This window comes from Panicum virgatum, chromosome 1N (assembly GCF_016808335.1).
Source record: "Panicum virgatum strain AP13 chromosome 1N, P.virgatum_v5, whole genome shotgun sequence".
NCBI lineage: Eukaryota > Viridiplantae > Streptophyta > Magnoliopsida > Poales > Poaceae > Panicum > Panicum virgatum.
The window spans coordinates 52,755,864-52,775,781 of NC_053145.1; the positions used below are offsets into that span (position 1 = coordinate 52,755,864).

The 19,918-nt window shown below is 45.5% G+C and overlaps 1 protein-coding gene across 1 annotated transcript; it reads right to left on the reverse strand.

Moving 5' to 3' along the window:
• Positions 1 to 7,985: 7,985 nt before the first annotated feature.
• LOC120654172 (L-type lectin-domain containing receptor kinase SIT1-like) lies at positions 7,986 to 10,308 on the reverse strand. The gene has a single exon (XM_039931717.1). It carries the CDS (start codon positions 10,256 to 10,258, stop codon positions 8,249 to 8,251), a length of 2,010 nt encoding a protein of 669 aa, XP_039787651.1. The 5' UTR covers positions 10,259 to 10,308; the 3' UTR covers positions 7,986 to 8,248.
• Between the last annotated feature and the right edge of the window lie 9,610 nt (positions 10,309 to 19,918).

Sequence of the window (19,918 nt, forward strand, 5' to 3'; positions counted from 1 at the left end):
ACCTCTTGAGAGCACAAGCAATACAACACACAGTGGACGTAGGGTATTACGCTCCGGCAGCCCGAACCACTCTAAACCTGCTGTGTTCATCGTGTTCTTGCATCTAGATCGGACTAATCCTAGCTACCCCCGAGTACTCACCCTCTGGGTTTAGGCGGGTGCACTACGCCACCCGGCTGTGGGTTTGCACACCACGACAGTGTGTATCTCGCCGGGATCCTATTTTATTCGGGATGATCCCGTATTAGTATCATATTTATAAATCTGAAAAAGATTTATTAGGCACACTATATATTCTCTCTTATTTCTCAACATCAATCGGTGCACTTCACGGGTTTAAACATAGGAAACATGAAGCCTTAATTATATTTTTTAAAAAGAAGTTTGTGCAAAAGAGTGTGTAGTGTTATATTCATGCAAGGTGAATAACGATTAAACAATAATGCATTCCGGTAAAGTTTTTGGTTCCCGCTCATTTCCGTAACCCTTATATTCTGTTTCTGTTACTGCTCCCGATTATTCTGCTCCCGCTTCCGTTTTCCTTAATAAAATACGAAAACAAAAATGGTTGAGGGTTTTTCCCGCCTGTTTCCATCCATTTTCATCCCTAGATATAGAAAATTGAACTGAGCCGAGCTAGGACCCGTTCGCGGTTACACCGGATCAAAACCAGCCTAAAAACTAATCCAATCCAGGCCCGTTGAAGAGGGTGTACGAGGTGGGCGCTTGCACAGGGCCCCCAAATAGATAGGGCCTCCAAGCCTAGATATAGGTATAGTAGGTCTGTATTTCTGTGCATGACACTCAGCACGGACTGTTCATCAAATACTCAGGTATTTTGAAAATTAGCTATCCAACTTATTGGTGCTTTGATAAAAATCAGTTGATAAGTCAATAATAAAATACTCGAACCAAGTTGTAAGTAATCACTTATATCATTGCTCCTTTTCAAAGATTAAAAATAAAAACATCTCATAGGTTTAATTAGTGGTTAGATTAATCAACAATAGCTTAAGGTCCTGTTTAGTTCCCAAAATTTTTTGGGTTTTGGAACTGTAGCGCTTTCGTTTTTATTTGGTAATTAGTGTCCAATCATTAACTGATTAGGCTCAAAAGATTCATCTCATCATTTACAGCTAAATTGTGCAATTAGTTATATTTTCAACTACATTTAATACTCCATGCATGCGTCCAAAAAATTGATGTGGCAGGGAATCTTGAAAATTTTTTGGAACTAAACATGGCCTAAATGTTTTATTTGTTCTATAATCTGATAATTATACCCGCCTAGTGGTTTAATTAGTGGTTAGATTAGTTCGAAAGCTTTAAAGGGCGCGTGGAGGCATCATCCATCCCTAAAAATAGCTTTATTTTCAGGAGCGAATAATAACATCACCCGCCCTAAAAATACTTTTCTAGAGGCGGATCAGGTGCTATAGTAGCTCCGCTCCCTTTGTAGGAGCGGGTTATATTTTGATCGCTTTTAGAAAAAAAATCCTACAAATCGTTTTTGCAGTAGTGAAAGTTGTTGTAAAATGTATAAGAAGAGACAAAGAATACAATCATCTGCTCAATTTTAATTAATAGTATTAGACCAAATATTTTTTACAAAATTTTAGGACCCCCAATTGCATTTCGCACTGGGCTCCCAAATTCCTAAAGACGGCCCTGAACTAATCCAGTCTAGGAACAAGTGGATCCACATGAACCAGACCTTTCAGCCCTGGATTGAATCCGGAGGGTGAGACGTCTGGTTGCAATTCAGGCAAGTGAGGAAGAGGGACGCCTAACCGGATCAGTCTCTAGTCCGAACCAGGTCGAAATGAATGTACAATCTATCTCTCATCCGATTTGCATCCGAACTGGCGTGTTCGTTTGGATGGAAACGAACATCAGACCGTTCCGGATGGAAACGAACGGGCCCCTATTGAGCCGAGCGTGTGGACAGCAAGCGCCTGGAGCCGAACCAAGCCGTCCTTGTCTGATTCCTCCAGGTCGCCACGCGTCGTACATCTGGGGTAGGGCTGAGTTTGCAGCCGGTCTGCACCCAAAATTTTTCCGAAGGCGACTCTCTCTATTTTTCCTTTCAAAAATTGGTGGGCTGGCGAAATAACAGTATTGGGCTTTGGGAGACGTTTGTGAGGAGCCGAGTCCATATTGTGGGATGAGCCCAATAGCCAATTGATTGGAGAAAACAGGTCTGTTTGGACCGTTCTTTCTTGAATCCTCCTTCAGATCACTGTAGATATGGCCATGTGCCCATGTAAAGACTTAATGCATTCTGAATATTAATTCTTCGACGAATGGACAATTTCAAGGGTCACTGCCTGACAAGATCTAGCTTGAATACACGGTCATGGAATAAGGCCGCATCTACATGGTCTGAGTTTCATCCAAGGACAACGAATCCGATTATTAGTATCTCGAGTGTGAAAGGAGCCTTGTGGCGGGCGCTGCTAGTCGCGCGTGATCAGAATGCATTCGGTCGCAGAAGCCTTCCCCGTCTCCGTAATTTATTTCTTCGTTACCTTGCTGGGCCGACAGTTTTGGGTCCGTTGATAATTCCGCGAGCGCGTCTAGCGTCGCACGGTCATTTATTATTATTTGCGCGATGGATGTATACTGCTGACGCACTTGAATTGGATCTTGGTAACATCACTTTATTCGTTGAAGAAGCCAAGAGCTTATGCACGGCCAGCTTCTGAAACCAAGCTGTACTACCTGAGAAATAGGTAAAATTCAAGTAGTATTTGATGGTAGAAATAAATAAAATCATAGAGTAAAGTGTTTTAAAAAACAAGCATGGTAGCAAAGATAAACTAGAGAGAAATATTGTTGTTGCAGGAAATTTAGGCTGGTCAAATTACGTGACAACTTTGCCATTAAAATACTAAAAAAACAACATGACGCAAAATCTGCAATTCAAAGGCGCGGAACAAATTTTAGAAAACATTATATTATTCTTGCATTATGAAAATTTCAACAAAGTATAGTAGACAAAAAAAAGAAAAAGTAAAATGTGTGTTTATTTACTTAGGGTAGCTTGGTCAAACTTCCACAGAGACCATAAAATCTCAAGTCTGCATGTGTTCTATTTGTGGAACAAAAAGTTGTACTATTTGGAACAATAGATTTCATCCCTTAAAGCATGTATTTCAAACTGAAGGAATAAATCAATATAGATTTATCCCATAAAAATAAATATTTTTACCTTGCCGAGAATCTTTTACCTACTAAGGGCACCAGCAATGTGCTAAAAAATCAGGTAGTAAGCAATAAATGCAATCTTGTTACCAGGGAGTAGCCATTGTGAGAGTAGGTAGTAACTATAGCTAGGTAGCAAACTTACTACTACTAGGCAACAAGGAATAAACTATTGTAAAGGTATTGCAAGTTGCTTCTTACTTCTCTCTCCTATGTTATTGCAGGAAATGGATGATGGAGGCTGAAAAATATTATTTTTTTATCTTAAAAGGGCCCACCTTATTCCTTACCCTATAAGTAACCATTGTGGAATTTTACATAGCTATTTAGAGCTCCTTTGGGTCCCACTCTTACTTACCGTTTGGATAAGATACATTGCTCATGCCCTAAAGCACATATTGAAATTATGTCACGGCCACCTAAAAAACCGCACCGCCAAGATAACTAGAATTTGTGTACCCAGTGAACGTACCCAGAAAAATAGCTATATTAAAATCAATGGCTAGCAAACATTCAACAAAAGATATGATGGCTACGGATCAGAGGCTTCAACACCCCCCACCACCTTCAACGCTCGCTCGCACGGGTCGGGGGAGCGTTGCCGCCGGCCCGCTCTTATGACTCCCACCCACCCGCGGCGAGCTGCTCGGTGGCTCCCGCACACAAGCGCGGGAGCTCGCCTGCGCGCGGCAGGGGGAGTGCCACCGGAGGCCATTCCTCGGTCGGAATCACCTCCACCCCTGCTCCAGCTCCAGCAGCAGCAACAGCCATAGCTCCAGCTTGCCGAGCACAGCGGCCTAGGGTGCGTGATCATGTAGGGGAAGTGACAGAGTGCCGTGGTTGGAGGGGATAGGCGGCAGGGTTGGAGGGGAGGCAGAGGCGTAGCTCGATTTGGAGGCGGCGGTGGTCGATCTAGAGAGCGACATAGGATAAGCCTAAAGCTTAAGTAAAGAAGTGAAAACTCAAGAAGAGAGTGAATGTGGGATGTCTCCTTTCTCAGCCCTCCTCTCATATTTAGATGAGGGGGCCATGGCCTTTTTGGACGCGAGTTGGAGCCCCGGCCTCCCCGAACTGACATTAGCATCCAATTAGAGAACTCCACATGGAAAAGGTAAGGCGGTGGCGCCAAAACCCGGTCGGCCGAGCTAGGTGGTTGGCCGATTTGTTTTGGTGGCCAGTCGACCTCAGTTTTGTCCAAGAGGCTGCCACATGAGTCCTCAGGTCGGTTATGGGTGGCTTGGCCTGTCTTAAGTCTGTTTGCTAGCTTTGGTAGGCTATGGATCCTTTTGCTCGCGCCTGATTGGTCGAGAAAGTGTTGCCTTGGATTGATGACATGTCACATTGCTTATGGATTGTGCTTCCTTCTCATTCCCAAGCATAGGCAACCTGCATACAAATATTCACCAACACTTTGTGGAATTTGTTAGTAATAACTCCTACTATTAATATTGACACTCATCTTTTATGCGCTCATGCAGGAGCTATGGCTTGCTCTGATCCATGGAAGGAAAACTGACATGCTCTAACTAGTTAGGTTTTGTAGCTTGCAGCTTGGAGCGTATTTTAACTGCATTTCTGCCCAAATTCTGATATATCAATATTTTCAAGGGGAAACATGGATTTGGTCCTTTTTAAAGTATGCAGGCATGAGATTTTAATTCTTATAATTTTTAGCTTAGATTGACGCTTAACATGGGTCATTATCGAGCATCAACAGCGACCGCCGGTGCAGGGAGCGCCGCTGCGGATGGCCGGGGCGGAGGAGCAAGGGCGACACGGGTGGGAGCAGGGGAGGGGGCAGCATGGGTGGGAGATGGGAGAGAGAGGAGGGAGGGAGGAGAGAGAGTGACCGGGAAGGGAGGAAGAAAGGAAAAAAATTCTGGCACGTGGGCCCCATGTTCTGGTGGTTGGTATTGAGGATGGAATATAGAGTATGATGAGTGGATGAGAAACTGGTATAGAGGATATAATTTTAAGTTACAATTGTGTTAAAATTTTAAGTTTGATTTTGCTCTATGGATGTGATTCTATAATCAACACAATAACGTTATGTTACCTATCATATGTTCTTTTTTGTACTTTTGAAATACAGTAGTAGCGTTAGCACGGGCACACTTACGAGTAGAAAGGGCATGTAGCCTAGTGATTACACGAGCCTCAGTAGCATCTTAGGTCCTGGGTTCGACTCCCTATGAGAGTGAATATTCTAAAATTTAACAACATTGTGCTTTCAGTGATAGGCGATGTTCCCGTCGTCAGCGAGGCTCATGTGGTGACTTTGTCAATCTCGAGTATGCTCATAGAGGTATAATTTGCGTAGTGTGTTCATAGGGACGAGTGTGTGTGCGCGTGCTGTGAGTGTATGAGTTGTACTGTGTAATCTAAAAAATCCATATAAGATAGAATAAAAGAATTAATAACATGTAACATATTTTTTTTCTAGTGGAACAAATATAGATAGCACGTGGAACTAGCAAGAACTGATAGTGGGTGGAACAAAAGATATACTGATGTAGAACAATTTTTTTAATGAGGTGGAACAAATTTCGATATGCGTAGAACAAACTCGTATTGTGAGCAAACGCAGAAGCATGAATTACATTCACATTAACTAAAAAGGAAGAAGAAAAGGATGCACATGTGTAAACAGAGCAAACTAAGATACATCCTAAATCTTGATGAGAAAATAAAAGCTTGAATGCCACCTTAAGAGCCCGCGATTTTAAAATGTACCAATTCAATTATGATATGAAAGCGCAACTCCAACACTGTTTTTACATGTAGGAGTTGAGGGACCATGCAGATGCAGGGAAAGCGACGAAGCGGCCCTAGGATCCAGCAGCATCGAGAGAAGAAGGAAATATGGAGGAGGAGCGCTTGGCTAGAGAGGACTTCCATGAATTTCTTGCTCTCAAGTCCAGACTCCAGATTACTTCATTTGGATGAGTTTTTAGTCAATCTAGAGAGCCGGAGAAAAGAAAACTTGCATCCTTGCAGGATAGGTACCCAAGAGCTATCATGACAAGTATAAAGTTTGGATACATGAGGTATCATTTTTTTTAGTAGTCGAATATTAAAACCTACTAGGTTACAATTTATATAACTCAAGGTGTGTCGCAGCAATCCAAACACTGGATATGTACACAGGCACTTCTGGTCTTCTTTTCTTTTCCCAACTAGCTACCAACTCATAATCGTGCCCCGTAGCTGATAGCCACATTATGTATTGAAGAATGCCAGCGCTGTGCTGTATCCATCGCTGACGATAACAACGACCCTGTATCTGCCCTATTTGTCTTCATTTCCTTGCACTCCCGGCCCCGCTCCCGTCAGTCTATTGCGCGAGGGAACTTCAACGATATCCGGCGTGATCATATGAACGTTGCACGCCGGAAGCAATTCCGAAAGTCGACTAGCAATGCATTTTTTGTTGTTGTTGTACGAAACCAGCAACGAAGATCATATCAGACCTGATATTTTGGAAATTTCCAAATAGTGGTTGCTGTTAGCCCGTGTCATTGTGTCACTATGTCCTAATCAAACACACACCCATTTTCAAAGGATTTTGACATCTACCGCGAACGGCCTATAGTTTGGTAATAGAATCAGAGCGTCCAATGCTAATTTTGCAGTCGACTGTAACTTCCCATCCTTCCGGTCAATTCTCCTCGTGCTTTATTACTCTCAGCAGCACATGGTCGAAGCCCACATTTCCTATCTCTTTGCTTTCTTTTCACCTCTCTCGGTCTCTCCTCGCCCACTCCAAATGGCAGGAATGGAAACCTCCGCTGGGACTCTAGAGGCTACGGCACAGCTAGCCCTTCGTTGGGAAAGGCACCAAGCGGTGGTGCTGGTGCAGCTTCACCCCTGTTGATTGTTGATGAGCCGCGATGATGGTGGCTGGCCACAGTTCACCTCTACTGTATTTGACAAGTGTCACCTGCAAAGCATGACGGGAAGCAGCGGCAACGAGGCTTGCCTCCGCCGGGGAGGCCGCCGTCTGACGGCGGCCGCTCTCTCCTTCCACGGGATCAAATGGGAACGCCCCCGACAGACCCGACAAGCAGCTCCCGGCTGCGTGTGGTTCCCTTTGGTGACCCAACAAAAGTTTTCTTTCTCTTCTTTCTTTTTGTAGATTTCTAGGCAAAGACTTGTAAAAACTTATCAATGCAAAATTTTTTCTTCAAAACTTTATTTACCATTTTTTTGTGCAGGATTTTTTCTAATGTTTTTTTCATAAGTTTTCTTTAAAAATGTGTTTGAATTTTTGTTTTAAATTTTTTTTTGCAAAATTTTGAAAAACTTTGCTCTGCGGATCTTCAGTTTTTTTCTAATAAATTTTTGTTCCAATTTTTTTCTTCAAAAACTTTCCCCTAAATTTGTTCGAATTTTTTTTGCGAATGTCAAAATTTTGTATCTAATTTAAGGTTTCCTATTCTTTTTTTTTTTAAAATCACAAATGCTATTTTTTTTCTTGTTCATTCCAGCGTGATTTATCGGTTTGTTTGGATGGGGACTCTCGTGCATGGCCACGTGGTGTACTAGGTACGTGATAGAAATCAGAAAGAGAGAGGATTTCTACTGCGGTCGAAAATCGACCGTGAGAATGCTTGTACGGGCAAATCAGCGTGCCCCATCAGAGCGTTAGCATGTCTTGCCGTCGCTAGACGTTGCAGATTCTTCCCGTGTTTTGCAGCCAACCTCAAGTCTCTTTGCGTGTTTCCAGAGACGTCAATATTCACCGTGTTCGGCAGGCTGGAGCTGGAGGCTGGAGCTGGAGTAGTGTGAGAGAAAAATACTGTTACATGGCCGGTGGCTGGAGGCTGGAGCTGGAGTGGTGTGAGAGAGAAATACTGTAGGGCTGGAGGGCTGTATACCAGCCGAACACAGTGATTTAGATCTCCCGGAACAAGTAGATTCGCCGAATCAAAATCGCAGCTAACCACCTTGAAATGAGAAATTTAAACAAAGAATTGCAGAGGTCGTTGCTAAAACTTTCAAGGAAGTTCACCACGCGAGGATGAAAGTTTCCTTCGCGGTCTGCTCATCTTGCTGCAGGGACGTCAGAGATGTTGCCGGCTACGGTCGATGGCGAAGAGTGTGGGTTCAGCACCTGGTTTCGCCGCATCAGATCCTGCAGGTTGAAGCCTAGGTGTGCCTCCGACAGCTCCGGGAGCGGCGCGCTACCATCCAGGAACTGCGTGATCTGCCGGATGCCGGGGCGCGCCCCGGGCAGCGGGTGCGAGCACAGCAGGCTCAGCTTCAGCACCAGGCTCGCCTCTTCCACGGCGAAGTCACCCCGGAGGCGCGGGTCGACGGTGTCGACCACCGTCCCCCGGCGCCACTGCTCGGCCACCCAGTCTACCAGCAGGTAGTGGTCGCCGTGCTCGTCTTGCACGACCGGCCGCCTCCCGCAGGCGACCTCCAGCATGAACACGCCGAAGGCGAACACGTCGGATGCCTTGGATGCCCTGCCGGTGTGCCCGACCTCCGGTGCGAGGTACCCCATTGTCCCAACCACGTGCGTGGTGTGTGGGTCGGTGCCATGGTCATACAGTCTCGCCAGGCCGAAGTCGCCTAACCTCGCGTTCATCTCGGCGTCGAGGAGCACGTTGCTCGCCTTGATGTCCCGGTGCAAAACCACTTGCTCCCAGTCTTCGTGGAGGTACAGTACGCTGCACGCGACGCCTTTGATGATTCTGAACCTTTGGCCCCAATTCAGAATAAGACTGTTTCGATGGTGCAGGAACTTGTCGAGGCTGCCATTGGGCATGTAATCGTAGACCAGCAGGAGCTCACCCTGTCGCCGGCAGTAGCCAAGCAGCTGGACAAGGTTCCGGTGCCGGAGTTGGCCAATGGTGACCACCTCGGCGACGAACTCCTTCATCCCCTGCCTCGACTCATGGGACACCTTCTTCACCGCAACCTCCACGCCGGACACGGGAAGCACTCCCCTGTACACCCTCCCGAATCCGCCGATGCCAAGCAGGCGCTCGTCGCAAAACCCTCTGGTGGCATGGAACAAGTCCTTGTATGAGAATCGGTGCGGGCCGAATGTGGCCTCCCAGTCCTCTTTAAGCTCTGCGTACTTGTGCCACCGCCGGCGGATCACGAGGACAGCGATGGCCAATGCCAGCACGAACGCCGCTGACGCAATCGGCAACACGATCTTGAGTGTCTTTGACGGATCAGGCTTGGGGATCGCCACCGGCAAGGCTGGCAGCTTGGAAATGTTCAGCGGCGGGGCCGGGCCGTCCATCTTGAAGCTCCAGGCGAGCACGTAGTGGCGGCTGGACACAACGCCGGTGGACGACGAGAAGCCGACGAAGGCTTCTTCGCCCTCGATGATCGCCGAGAGGTTCACCGCGGTGGAGAGCAGCGGCTTCCTGGGCTTGGGCAGCTCGAGGGGAGCCATGGTGACGTTGACCAGCGAGGCGCGCGCGTCGAAGTCCACCCACACCTGCTCCGCCGTGCGGTTCAGCAGGCTCATGTTCCGGAACGCGCCGGTGCCGTCCTCGTAGTAGCCCGCGTTGTCGGCGACCCGGGACACGAGGCCGTTCACGTTGATCCCGACGTGGTTGTTGCTCATGTCCCCGAACTCGGCGTTGACGATGGTGTCGAGCTCGACGGCCAGGAAGTGGTTGGTGGCGTTGCCGTTGTTGGCCGCGTTGGCCAGGCCCATGTATTGGCTCTGCAGCGCCGCCGAGAAGTCCTTGCTCTTGGCCACGACGAAGGCCAGGCCGGGGCTGCTCAGGTCGGCGTACTCGCTGGCGATGCCGAACACGAAGGCGGCCGAGAAGGACCGCGCGCCGCCGCCGCTCGCCGCGTCGCGGCGGAACCGCAGAGGGGAAGGGTAGAAGGCGTGGCCCTTGAGCAGGGTCGTGCCGTTGGTCAGACGGAGGAAGCCGTCCGCGGTGACCGCGGCCGTGCCGTCGAGCGTGAGGTTCGCGCCGGCGAAGCCGTCGAAGGTGAACTGATCAACCGCCGCGGCCGCCAAGCGAAGGCGATGGAGAGTCAGGAAGAGAAGCAATGCAGCGTGGAGCATGATTGGCATGCTAAGAGCTAGGAAGAACGGAACGATCGGTGTGATTAGACCATGGTTTATCCTAGACCTTCTGATAGACAAGGGATGGAAGACGATTAGTCTGCTATCAGCTGTGCTTGGACTTTGGGTGAGCGAATTGTCTTCTCATTTCCCTTCAGCATGACCTAAAAAAAGAGAGTTGAAACCAGCCAAAAGCCCAAAACTTATCTAGTCATCGTTGAACGGTCATCCATGAAAGATACGGTTCTGCTAACCAAATCATCTACAACTCCATATTGACCTACTCTGCTAGAACGCGCCACCTTCAGTTTTTCTAGAGAGAGACCCATCAATTCTGTTACACTGTTTTACGCACGCTGATAGAGAAACATATGGATTCTATTCTCTTTGCAAATTACGCTACACAGGGCCGTACCGGCAAATTCGAAGGCCCTGTGCGAAATTATGAACTGGACCCTAGTACCATCGTTGTGCCTGCGAGTGCCTGCGAGTGCCCAGTGAAATCCGGAAGGTGTAAGTGCAAACGTGACTTGTGTCGTGCCTGGCGAGCGGTTATAGTGGAAGCGAAAAAGATTGCACTGCGATTTGCAGATTTGATTGAAAGACAATGGTCAAGCGGCATATTTCCTCTTCTATGACATATTTGGGCTACAGTTTGCTTCGTATTAGATCAAAATATAACTAAAACAAAATCTACTATATAACTATACTTAGTATACTCATTATATTTTGGGGCCCCTAAAATTTGGGGGCCCTGTGCGGTCGCACGGCCCGCACGGGCCTAGATACGGCCCTGACGCTACAATACCGAAATGTTTCCCCGAAATTGAGTTGGATCAACGTGTACTTGTCAGTCTTGCCTTCTCTGCAGAGTACTTTTTATTTCCATCTCAAGCTAAAGGAAGTACTAAGGGGTGCTTAGATCCAAGTACAAATATCCAAAAGTTCTAAAGTTTAGCACTAACTGATGAGTGGACTAAATTTTAACCAAGACTTAAAAACTTTAACAAAAATGCTAATAGGTGCTAAAGTTTTTTTTTTGAGCAACTAATAGGTGCTAAAGTTTAGCATCCAACTTTAGATCACCAGAACATACGTCTAACTTTGAGCCCCTGGGATTTGTGGGCCCACTGAATGCAGATTTGAAACCGAATTTCTAATATGAGTCGGCTAAAGAGAACACGGTGCCAAAAAGACTCCGTTTGATCGTTCTTGTCTCATTGGCCCCATTTAGTTTCTCGTTCTTCTGAATTTGTTCTGACATCTTGTTTTTTAGGGTTCTTTTGACAACTTAAATTGGCGCGTTTAGTTCCCAAAAAATTTTGGGAAATTTTTTTTGGCATCTTTCACAACACTAATTAGAAGTATTAAATATAGACTAATTTTAAAACTAATTACACGAATGGACGAAAAATCGCGAGGCGAATCTATTAAGGCTAATTAATCCATCATTAGATATTGTTCACTGTAGCACGACATTGTCTAATCATTGCATATTTAGGTTTATTAGATTCGTCTCGCGATTTCACCCAAGGGTTGTGGAATGAGTTTTGTCAGTTATCTATGTTTAATACTCCTAATTAATGGTCAAATGTTCAAAATTATTGTAGCGCTGGAAAAATTTTGGGAACTAAATGGGGTCTTAGTTTTTTAGGGGTTCTTCTGACAACTTGTTGATCAAGTCGAAAATGTCACGACGGCCCACTTTCGTGAAATAAGAGCCCAGCCCACTCTGGTTAGCAGTATACAACCTCGTTTGGAATTTGCGAAGCGAGGCGTGCGCCTATATAACATGGGGAAGGAAGTACGAGTAGGAAGTATTATTAGACAATATTAATAAATTAATAATACTTCCCAACTAATGAGACAAGACAAGATGGATTTATCCACAGTTCTATATATCTATACGACTATATCTATCTATATATATTACAAAAATTGAAAATTATTGAAAACGATTCTCATCTAAATTGAACCCGCACCTCTCAACCTGACCCGCCCGGACGTGGGGAGGTGGTGAGCATCAGCATGGGGCGCACGAAGGCGCCCGTGCACCTGGGGTCCACCCCACCATTATGAAATAACAGCCTAGCCCATGATCACCAGACGTCGACCTCGACGGAAGAGAAAAGACTCATTTCCCTTCAGTTTCAAAGTTGCATGGGGGGAGGGCTCGGAGCATCTCCAAGAGACGCTCCAATTTCGACTCACCCTCACTTATATGAGTCGGCTAGAAACTCAAGGATTGGCCTTCTGTGGGAGAATGCGGAGTCCTTCCCAAAATCGTCTGGATCAAGACACGAATGGTTTCGTGTTCAAACTGCACGACATGGTAGTAAGGATCGAAAAGGAAATGTCCAATAACCACAAGATATTTGACTCTCTATTTGCCTCTCAATAAAGATTTCACTCTAATAGACTCTCCATTTCCCACACATCAAATTCCAACAGCTACATTCAACTCTCCCACGGCATGTGAAAGGATCTTGGTGACCCCTAGAGGGGGGAGGGGGTTGAATAGACGAACTTGCAAAATTTAAAAAATTCTTCTCACAAGTTAAATCTATCGGAACTTCCAACCCTGTGTAGGAAGTTTCGATGGGTCAGAACTTTCGACACTGTGAAGGAACTTGCGAAGAAACAAAGAAACTAGTACGAGATTCAAAATCTGAGATGAAACTAAAAAACCTATTTGAATCAAAAGTTCACTAAGGTTTCGTAAATAACCCTACAAGTGATCTTGTGCACAAGACGACTCGAGAGAGTAGATCAGGACAAAACAAGCTCAAAATCAACAAGAACAATATGAAAGCAATAAGAACAAGTTGACATGAGATTTATCCTGAAGTTCTCTCCGACTAAGGAAGCTACGTCTCCGTTGAGGAGCTCACAAACAACAGCGTTTTCCACTGACCCTTTTGCCTCTCCCAATCAACCACAAAGGAGGATTGGGCTACTTACTAGCAAAGTCTACGAAGGACAGGGCAACACAAACTTTCCGGAGCGCTCACACACGAGAGGGCGCTCCACGGGGGACGCCTAACCGTCTAAAAGCAAGCTTCAAGAGTAACAAACGCGAATCGACGAATGGAGATGCTTCTAGTGTTCTTGAGATGAACTTGGCTGCACTCACAAGTCAAAGGTTCAAGCTCACACTCAAATCTTGTTTTCACCCAAGCCCTAGCTCGAATCAACTCAAGGATTATCTCTTGGAAGGATTGGGGAGAAGTTTTGAAAGCTTGAGAGTGAGTTGTGTTCATGTAGTGTCAACAGCCCAGCACTGAAGGGGTGCAGGGGTATATATAGGCGAGGTCCAAAAACTAGCCATTACTGTGTTGTTAAAGTGATTATCGGAACTTCTAACACAAGGTCGAAACTTCCGACCTATGTTAAAAAGCTGGCCGAGAACCCTTTGTCGGAAACGGCATGGGACCTCCGAGATGGGGGAAGGGGTCGAAACTTCCGACCCTAGGTCGGAACTTCCGACCCACTAAAAACAGCTGGCCGAGGATCCATTGTCGGAGGGAATACAAAACTTCCGATCCCTACAGAAAAACAGGGGTTAAGTGCTCAAGTGAGTGCATGCGACTCTCGTGGGTTGTTAGCATCTCAACTAGACACTTTGGCATCTCCATGTTATCTTTTCACATCTTAGTAGTATGATGTTTCCTATACTCAAATTTAAAATAGAAATTTATAAAAAAAATCCTAAAATGAAGCTAAAAAACAACGTCTCTTTCAAATATGGCATTGTTAATTGCTTTTTTTCATTTCAATGATTTTTTATCCTGCTCATAGCTCAATAAACACATTAGCTCCTTAATTATGTACATCATTAACACCAAAATCCACTTAGGGGGAGGGCAAATGCACTTACAACATGTGGGGCCCATACTTGGCTAGCTAATTTGATTAGCCGGACTGGCTAGCCAAGTTTGGCTAGCGAGTTGGAAGAATCCGTGACCGGATTGTAGCGCACTTTGGAGAGGTCTCCGGCATTGTGCTTGTTGAAAGTAGCAATGCATACTTGTGAGAAGTTTCTAGAAGATTAAAGAGTATGCATGAATCATGGTTGCCATGCTTCATGGTGAAATATGGAATACTCTAGAAACAAGATATTGTATGGTTCAATAAGCATGAGGAAAATTATAGAGTTAGATATTTTGTAAGGAAGTTTGTAGAAAATGGACATAGATAAATCCATATGAGCCATGGAGTCCTATAAATAGGGGTGATCTCCTCCCCTCTTGTCATACCATGGCATAAGAGGTCTCGAGTATGTGAAAGAACACCTAGGCCCCTAGTGGGTTTTGGTGTATTGTATGACAACATGATTATAGGACTAATAATTTGGTTCAAGCATATGAGCAGGTTTTATGGAGATTGTCGAATATCAAAGTAATCTTTTTATGGTTATTTATATATGAAGCTCATGTGTTTAAAAGATCAAGGGTGTAATTCCATATGACACGATTGAGATGTATTACAAGCAAAATGAGAAATATCATTGAGCAAATAATTATTGAGAGATATGTTGGCTCTAAGATTTCAGAGGATTGTATGGTTGCAATGGAATTATTTATGAAAGCAAAGTTGTACAAGGAAAGCAAGCAAAGCATATGAGAATGGGACATGTTTTGTTGCATATATATGGTCTCAAATTGGTTGAGCTTGCTAGTGATGAGGAATATTGGAAGAAATGGGTTTCATAGTTGATTTAAATGTGATACAAGCTTTGATGGAGCTCTATGTGATGCAAGTATGAAGAGTTGGAATTCAGGATAGTGTTTCGAGGAACTAAGCTTGGAGAAGGGCAATTGGTTTGTGCTGAGGAACCAATGCTAGGGTGAAGAAACTTTCTTTGGATTCAACTAGATGAATCTTGGTCATGTATGGTGCTCATATAAGCAAGTGTCAATCATTCCAAGAATTACATAGTGAGTTGAACTAGAAGTGGACTTTATTCAAATACAAAGGTTCAAGTCACTAGCTCAAGGTTAAAATGCTCAAATAAAAAGACATAGCAAGATGCTAACCTCATGAAGCTGAACTGATTAAGTGTGGCATGACAAACAAGAAGAGAAGCTCAAGTGGTTAAATTTGTATTTTAATTTGACTTGAGTATATGTATGTCGTACTATCAAGAGGGATGCATCATAAGGAGTCTTGATTATGTCTCAGTGCTCAAGTAACCCAAGAGAGTTGATGACAGACACAAAAGCCACACGTACACATGACTCGGGTTTGACAGAGGCAAACCCGGTGGCACCGGTTTTGTGTCAGCTGAGCCAACGGCTATTTGTTTGAAATCTCGGTGACACTGGTTTCGGGAAACCGGTGGCACCGGATTTCTCTGGGTTGCAATGGCTAGTTTTTGGGGGAATGGGTATTTAAGGCCTTGGTCCCCCACCGTGGCTTGCTGCTGGTTCTGAGGTTATCGCTGTTATTCCTTGCTGTTCTAAACCAATCCAAAGCTCATTCTAGCTCTCCCCAACCCCTCTTTGTGAGGTAGATTGATCTTGTGTGATCCTTTGAGTTGGGTAGTAGAGAGAAGCCTTTGTGAGCAGATCTGAGAGAAATCAAACACCTTGAGCACTGTTGGATGTCATTGAGCTCGTGTGAAGCATTTGTTACTCTTGGAGGTGATCCTCCTAGACGGCTAGGTGTTATCCAAGAGCTCCCAAGGTTGTGGCGAGTCTTGGAAAGTTTGTGCAGGTTGCGCTTCGCCTCCGCAAGGGAAGTGAGGAACGCGATTGAAAGAGATTGCGACCCATGAGAGGGAGTTGAAATAGACTCGGACTCAACGGGAATTCCTCAACGGAGAGTAGGTCCACTGTGCTTGTGTAGCGCGTGCTTGTGTAGCACAATCAGTGGACCGAACTTCGGTGAAACAAATCTTGTGTCTCCTTGCTCTTACTTGTGAATTTTGTGAAGTTGCTCGTTTGTGTTGTATATGCTTTTTGAGTACAGGTACTTGGAGATATAGGCAAGGAAGTCACTCTGATCACCATCTCCAAGTTTGGTTTGCAACTGAGTTCATTAGCCTCACTTTTGGTTTTGAGGGGTTCACTGCTCTGAGTAAAACCGGTGGCACCGGTTTTGACTGGCAGTGAGTTTTAATCCGCTGCTTTAGTTGTAACTTTTCAGATCACGCCTATTCACCCCCACCTCTCTAGGCGACATCAAGATCCTTTCAGTATGAGATGATGTAAGGATTGTGGCCCAAGAAGGAGGGGGGGTTGAATTGGGACTTATTCTTCCTCTCCACCACTCCATTTTGTTGAGGTGTGTATGTTGATGAGAACTCATGCTTGATGCCGGATTCATTGCAATATTCCTCAACTTGGGTGTTCCCGAACTCCGTTTATTGAGCTACTTTCATTGCAATATTCCTCAACTTGGGTGTATGGAGATTTTCAATTGAGATTGAAGAGCACTGAAAATTAGCGCCATCCTGAGGCGTCGGAGCTTCCAGTGCAGGGTCATCGGAACTTCCGATGGCCCACCGGAACTTTCGGTGTTGCCGATTTTTCTGTTTTCTATCCCATTTGACTTGGATTTGATTTCTTCTTCGATTTTTTCTTCTTCGATTTTTTCTTCTTCCAAGTGTTCTTTTGAGTTCTTTGGACTGTCTTGAGCTGAACTTGAGCAAGTGTGCAAGATTTCTAAGGCCAACTCAATTTGGATCAAGCTACTAACTCATAAACCCCTCTTAATAGTATGGTCACGAACTAAGAACTATAAAAATCTGAACTAACTCAACTTTCCTTCATCTCCTTGTAACACTTGACACTAGAAAGGTCCTTCATCTTCGAAATTGAGTCCGTGGCTCGTTGATCATGAAAATTTGAGGGGTCTCCTTTCATATTTCATATGCGACTTAACCGGTAAATGATAATTACTTCAAAACAAATATAAGTCACATATGGTTGTCACTAGTTATCGAAATTTACCATAGTGCATCTATCAGCCTAGATGCTTTCAGATGGCATGGTTGCTATGTACTCTCTTCGTCCTAAATTATTAGTTGTTTTGGTTTTTCTAGATACATAGTTTTTGCTATGCACCTACACATAATACATATCTAAATGCATAGAAAAAACTATGCTCCTAGAAAAACCAAAACAACTAATAATTTGGAATGGAGGGAGTAGTATATTACTGTCATCGTAAGGTAGCAACATAGAGAGTGCAAGAATTTTGTATTGTACTAAGTCACGGTGAATAAAGAGTTGAGTTCCCATGTAGAGTTGGTCTCTCATATTGGTGTCTAGATGAAGATCTTCTTGGTGTAGTGTGGGTATAGGGTCCGCGGACGAAGTGGTATCACACTACCTTACTATTTCCCAAAACTCGTTGTTAAGGTTAGGGACATTGATTTTTCAACACTACATACGCAGGTTCTCTTCACGTGATCCATCGATTTGACTTTATTCCGCGGTGTTGTTTGGGCGTAGAGGAATCCCATCATTTCGATTTTGTTACGCAGTGTTGTTTGGGTGCACAGTGTTCTTCTTCTAAGAGCCCATGGGTTCGATTTGGTTAGTGTTGTTTGGGCGCAGAGTATTCTTTTAAGAGTACGATACATGTAAATATTTACTGATTTTGTAATCATACATTCTCGATATGCAGGTTCAGTTTGCCTGATGTAATGCCTGCTTCTTCTTCTTCTTCTAAGAGTTCCTGCTATGCTAGTTTGCTGATGTTCTCGCACGATGTTGTTCTTTCTCGCGTGATGTTGTTCCTTCTTATGGTAGTAGATGTGATGAATTAGGTAGGTGTTGTAGCGCACGCTGAACTTACACTGGTGAGAAATCTTCGGGTTTGATTTTGTGAGTTAATCTCACCGTGAAGTTGACATGAATAAAACTTGTTCCCCCTCCTAATCATCTTGTTATGCAATGTCCTCTGAATATGGTGCATGCTTCATTTTCTCCATTTACTTCTTTTTATGTGAGTTTTCCTGGCCACATGTAGTATTTGATCATGATCTCAGCACATATTATCCATTGTAGTAGTAACCATCAGAGTCGATTGAGAAATGGTGTGCGCAGCATTTGCTTCCTTTTAGGTGCAAGTTTCTTATCCTTGTCAATCAGTCCCATCTAGTGATTAGTCTGCATCTGTATCTAGTTATGCTCTAGGTTAGTGTTGCCCAGCATGCATCTCAGCATTTCAAGGTGAAACTTTAAATTTGTTAGTAGTGCAGGGTGATTATGACAAATAAATTGTATCAGTGATCATGGAAGGGTGCATTACTGTAAGTTCAACGCATATCACATTGGATACATCATTTATCTCAATGGTTATGCTTCAAGCAGCCATTGCACCTGATCATACTTTCAGAGATCCAAGCCTACATTTAGGGCCAGCAATGGGTTATCCTTCTAAATTCCTAATATGGAATTTGGATGATCAAGAAGCATGTGTTTTTGTGACTCGTAGATCTATATATATATACTATAAAGATAAAAAATAATTGAAAATTTTTCTCACCCAAATTGGGTCCGCCATACCCCTCTCATTGGGTCCACCTGTCAGGGCCAAAGAAGGTGTGAGGAGATGGAGACCCATAAAAACAAAGTGTTAGAGGATGTTTCTGCCAAAAACTAAGGCTCTATTTGGATGTCGATATTGGAGCTCTTGGCATTGAATTGGTTTCAATGCCAAATCAGACTAGTATTGGTATTGGGTTACAATACCAAAGTCATTGTTTGGATGGAGATGAAATTGCTAGATGGAATCAAGGAGCAAGCGAATACCAATTCGTGTTTGGATGTTCATACCTGTGGCATTTGAGGGAGGACGGGGGCGGCGCGGCTCGCCAAAGGAGGGAGGATGGGGGCGGCACGGCTCATCGGATGGGAGGAAGAAGAGGAAGGGCGCCGGACGGGAGGAGGAAGAGGAAGGGTGCCGGCCGCGAGGAAGAGGAGGAGAGGCGCCGGTCGCCAGGGACGGAGATGGAGGAGGGCCGCGTCGGCAGAGATGGAGGAAGAAGAGGAAGGGCACCCGCTCCGCCGCGGCGAGCCGCTCCCCATCGCCGGCCGCGTCCTGGCGTGCCTGGACGGGGTGTCCAACACGCTCCACGCGCCGTGCGCCGGGCACCACCTCTTCGATGGCGATGGGATGCTGCAGGTGGTGCGGCTCCGCGGCGGCCCTGCAAGATGCGCGCGACAGAGAGGAGAGGGGAGCGGGGAGAGGGAGAAGGGAGCGAAGAGAGGGAGAGAGATGCGGGGAGGAAGAGGGAGCGAAGGCGAAGCTCAGGGAGAGGGGGAGGAAGAGAGGAGACGCGGGGAGGGCGATTCCACACAATACGGAGGGGGAGAGCTCGATATTGCGGGAGGGGGTGCGGCGGTACGCTGAATTCCGTTCGGTATTGGTGCGAGTTTGCAATGCCGATTCCTGGAACATCCAAACAGCTGGTATTAGATACCTTCAATGCCAATTCCGAATTCCGAGCTTCAATGCTACATCCAAACGGGGCCTAATTGTTTTTCTTACCGCGACCCATATACCCGCCCGCCATACCCACTCACGGTCGCCGTTTCCTTCCCCTCCCCTCTGCTCCACATGGCCTCGAGCCTCTCCGTCGCGGCGTCGCCGCCGTGGGTCTTCCCTCCTCTGTGCAGCCTCCACCACCACGCCCCGTTCCCGGGTTTCTCCATCCAG

Excerpts from the sequence above, each read along its gene's own strand:
- LOC120654172 (XM_039931717.1), bottom strand. The coding sequence starts at position 10,258 with ATGCCAATCATGCTCCACGCTGCATTGCTTCTCTTCCTGACTCTCCAT.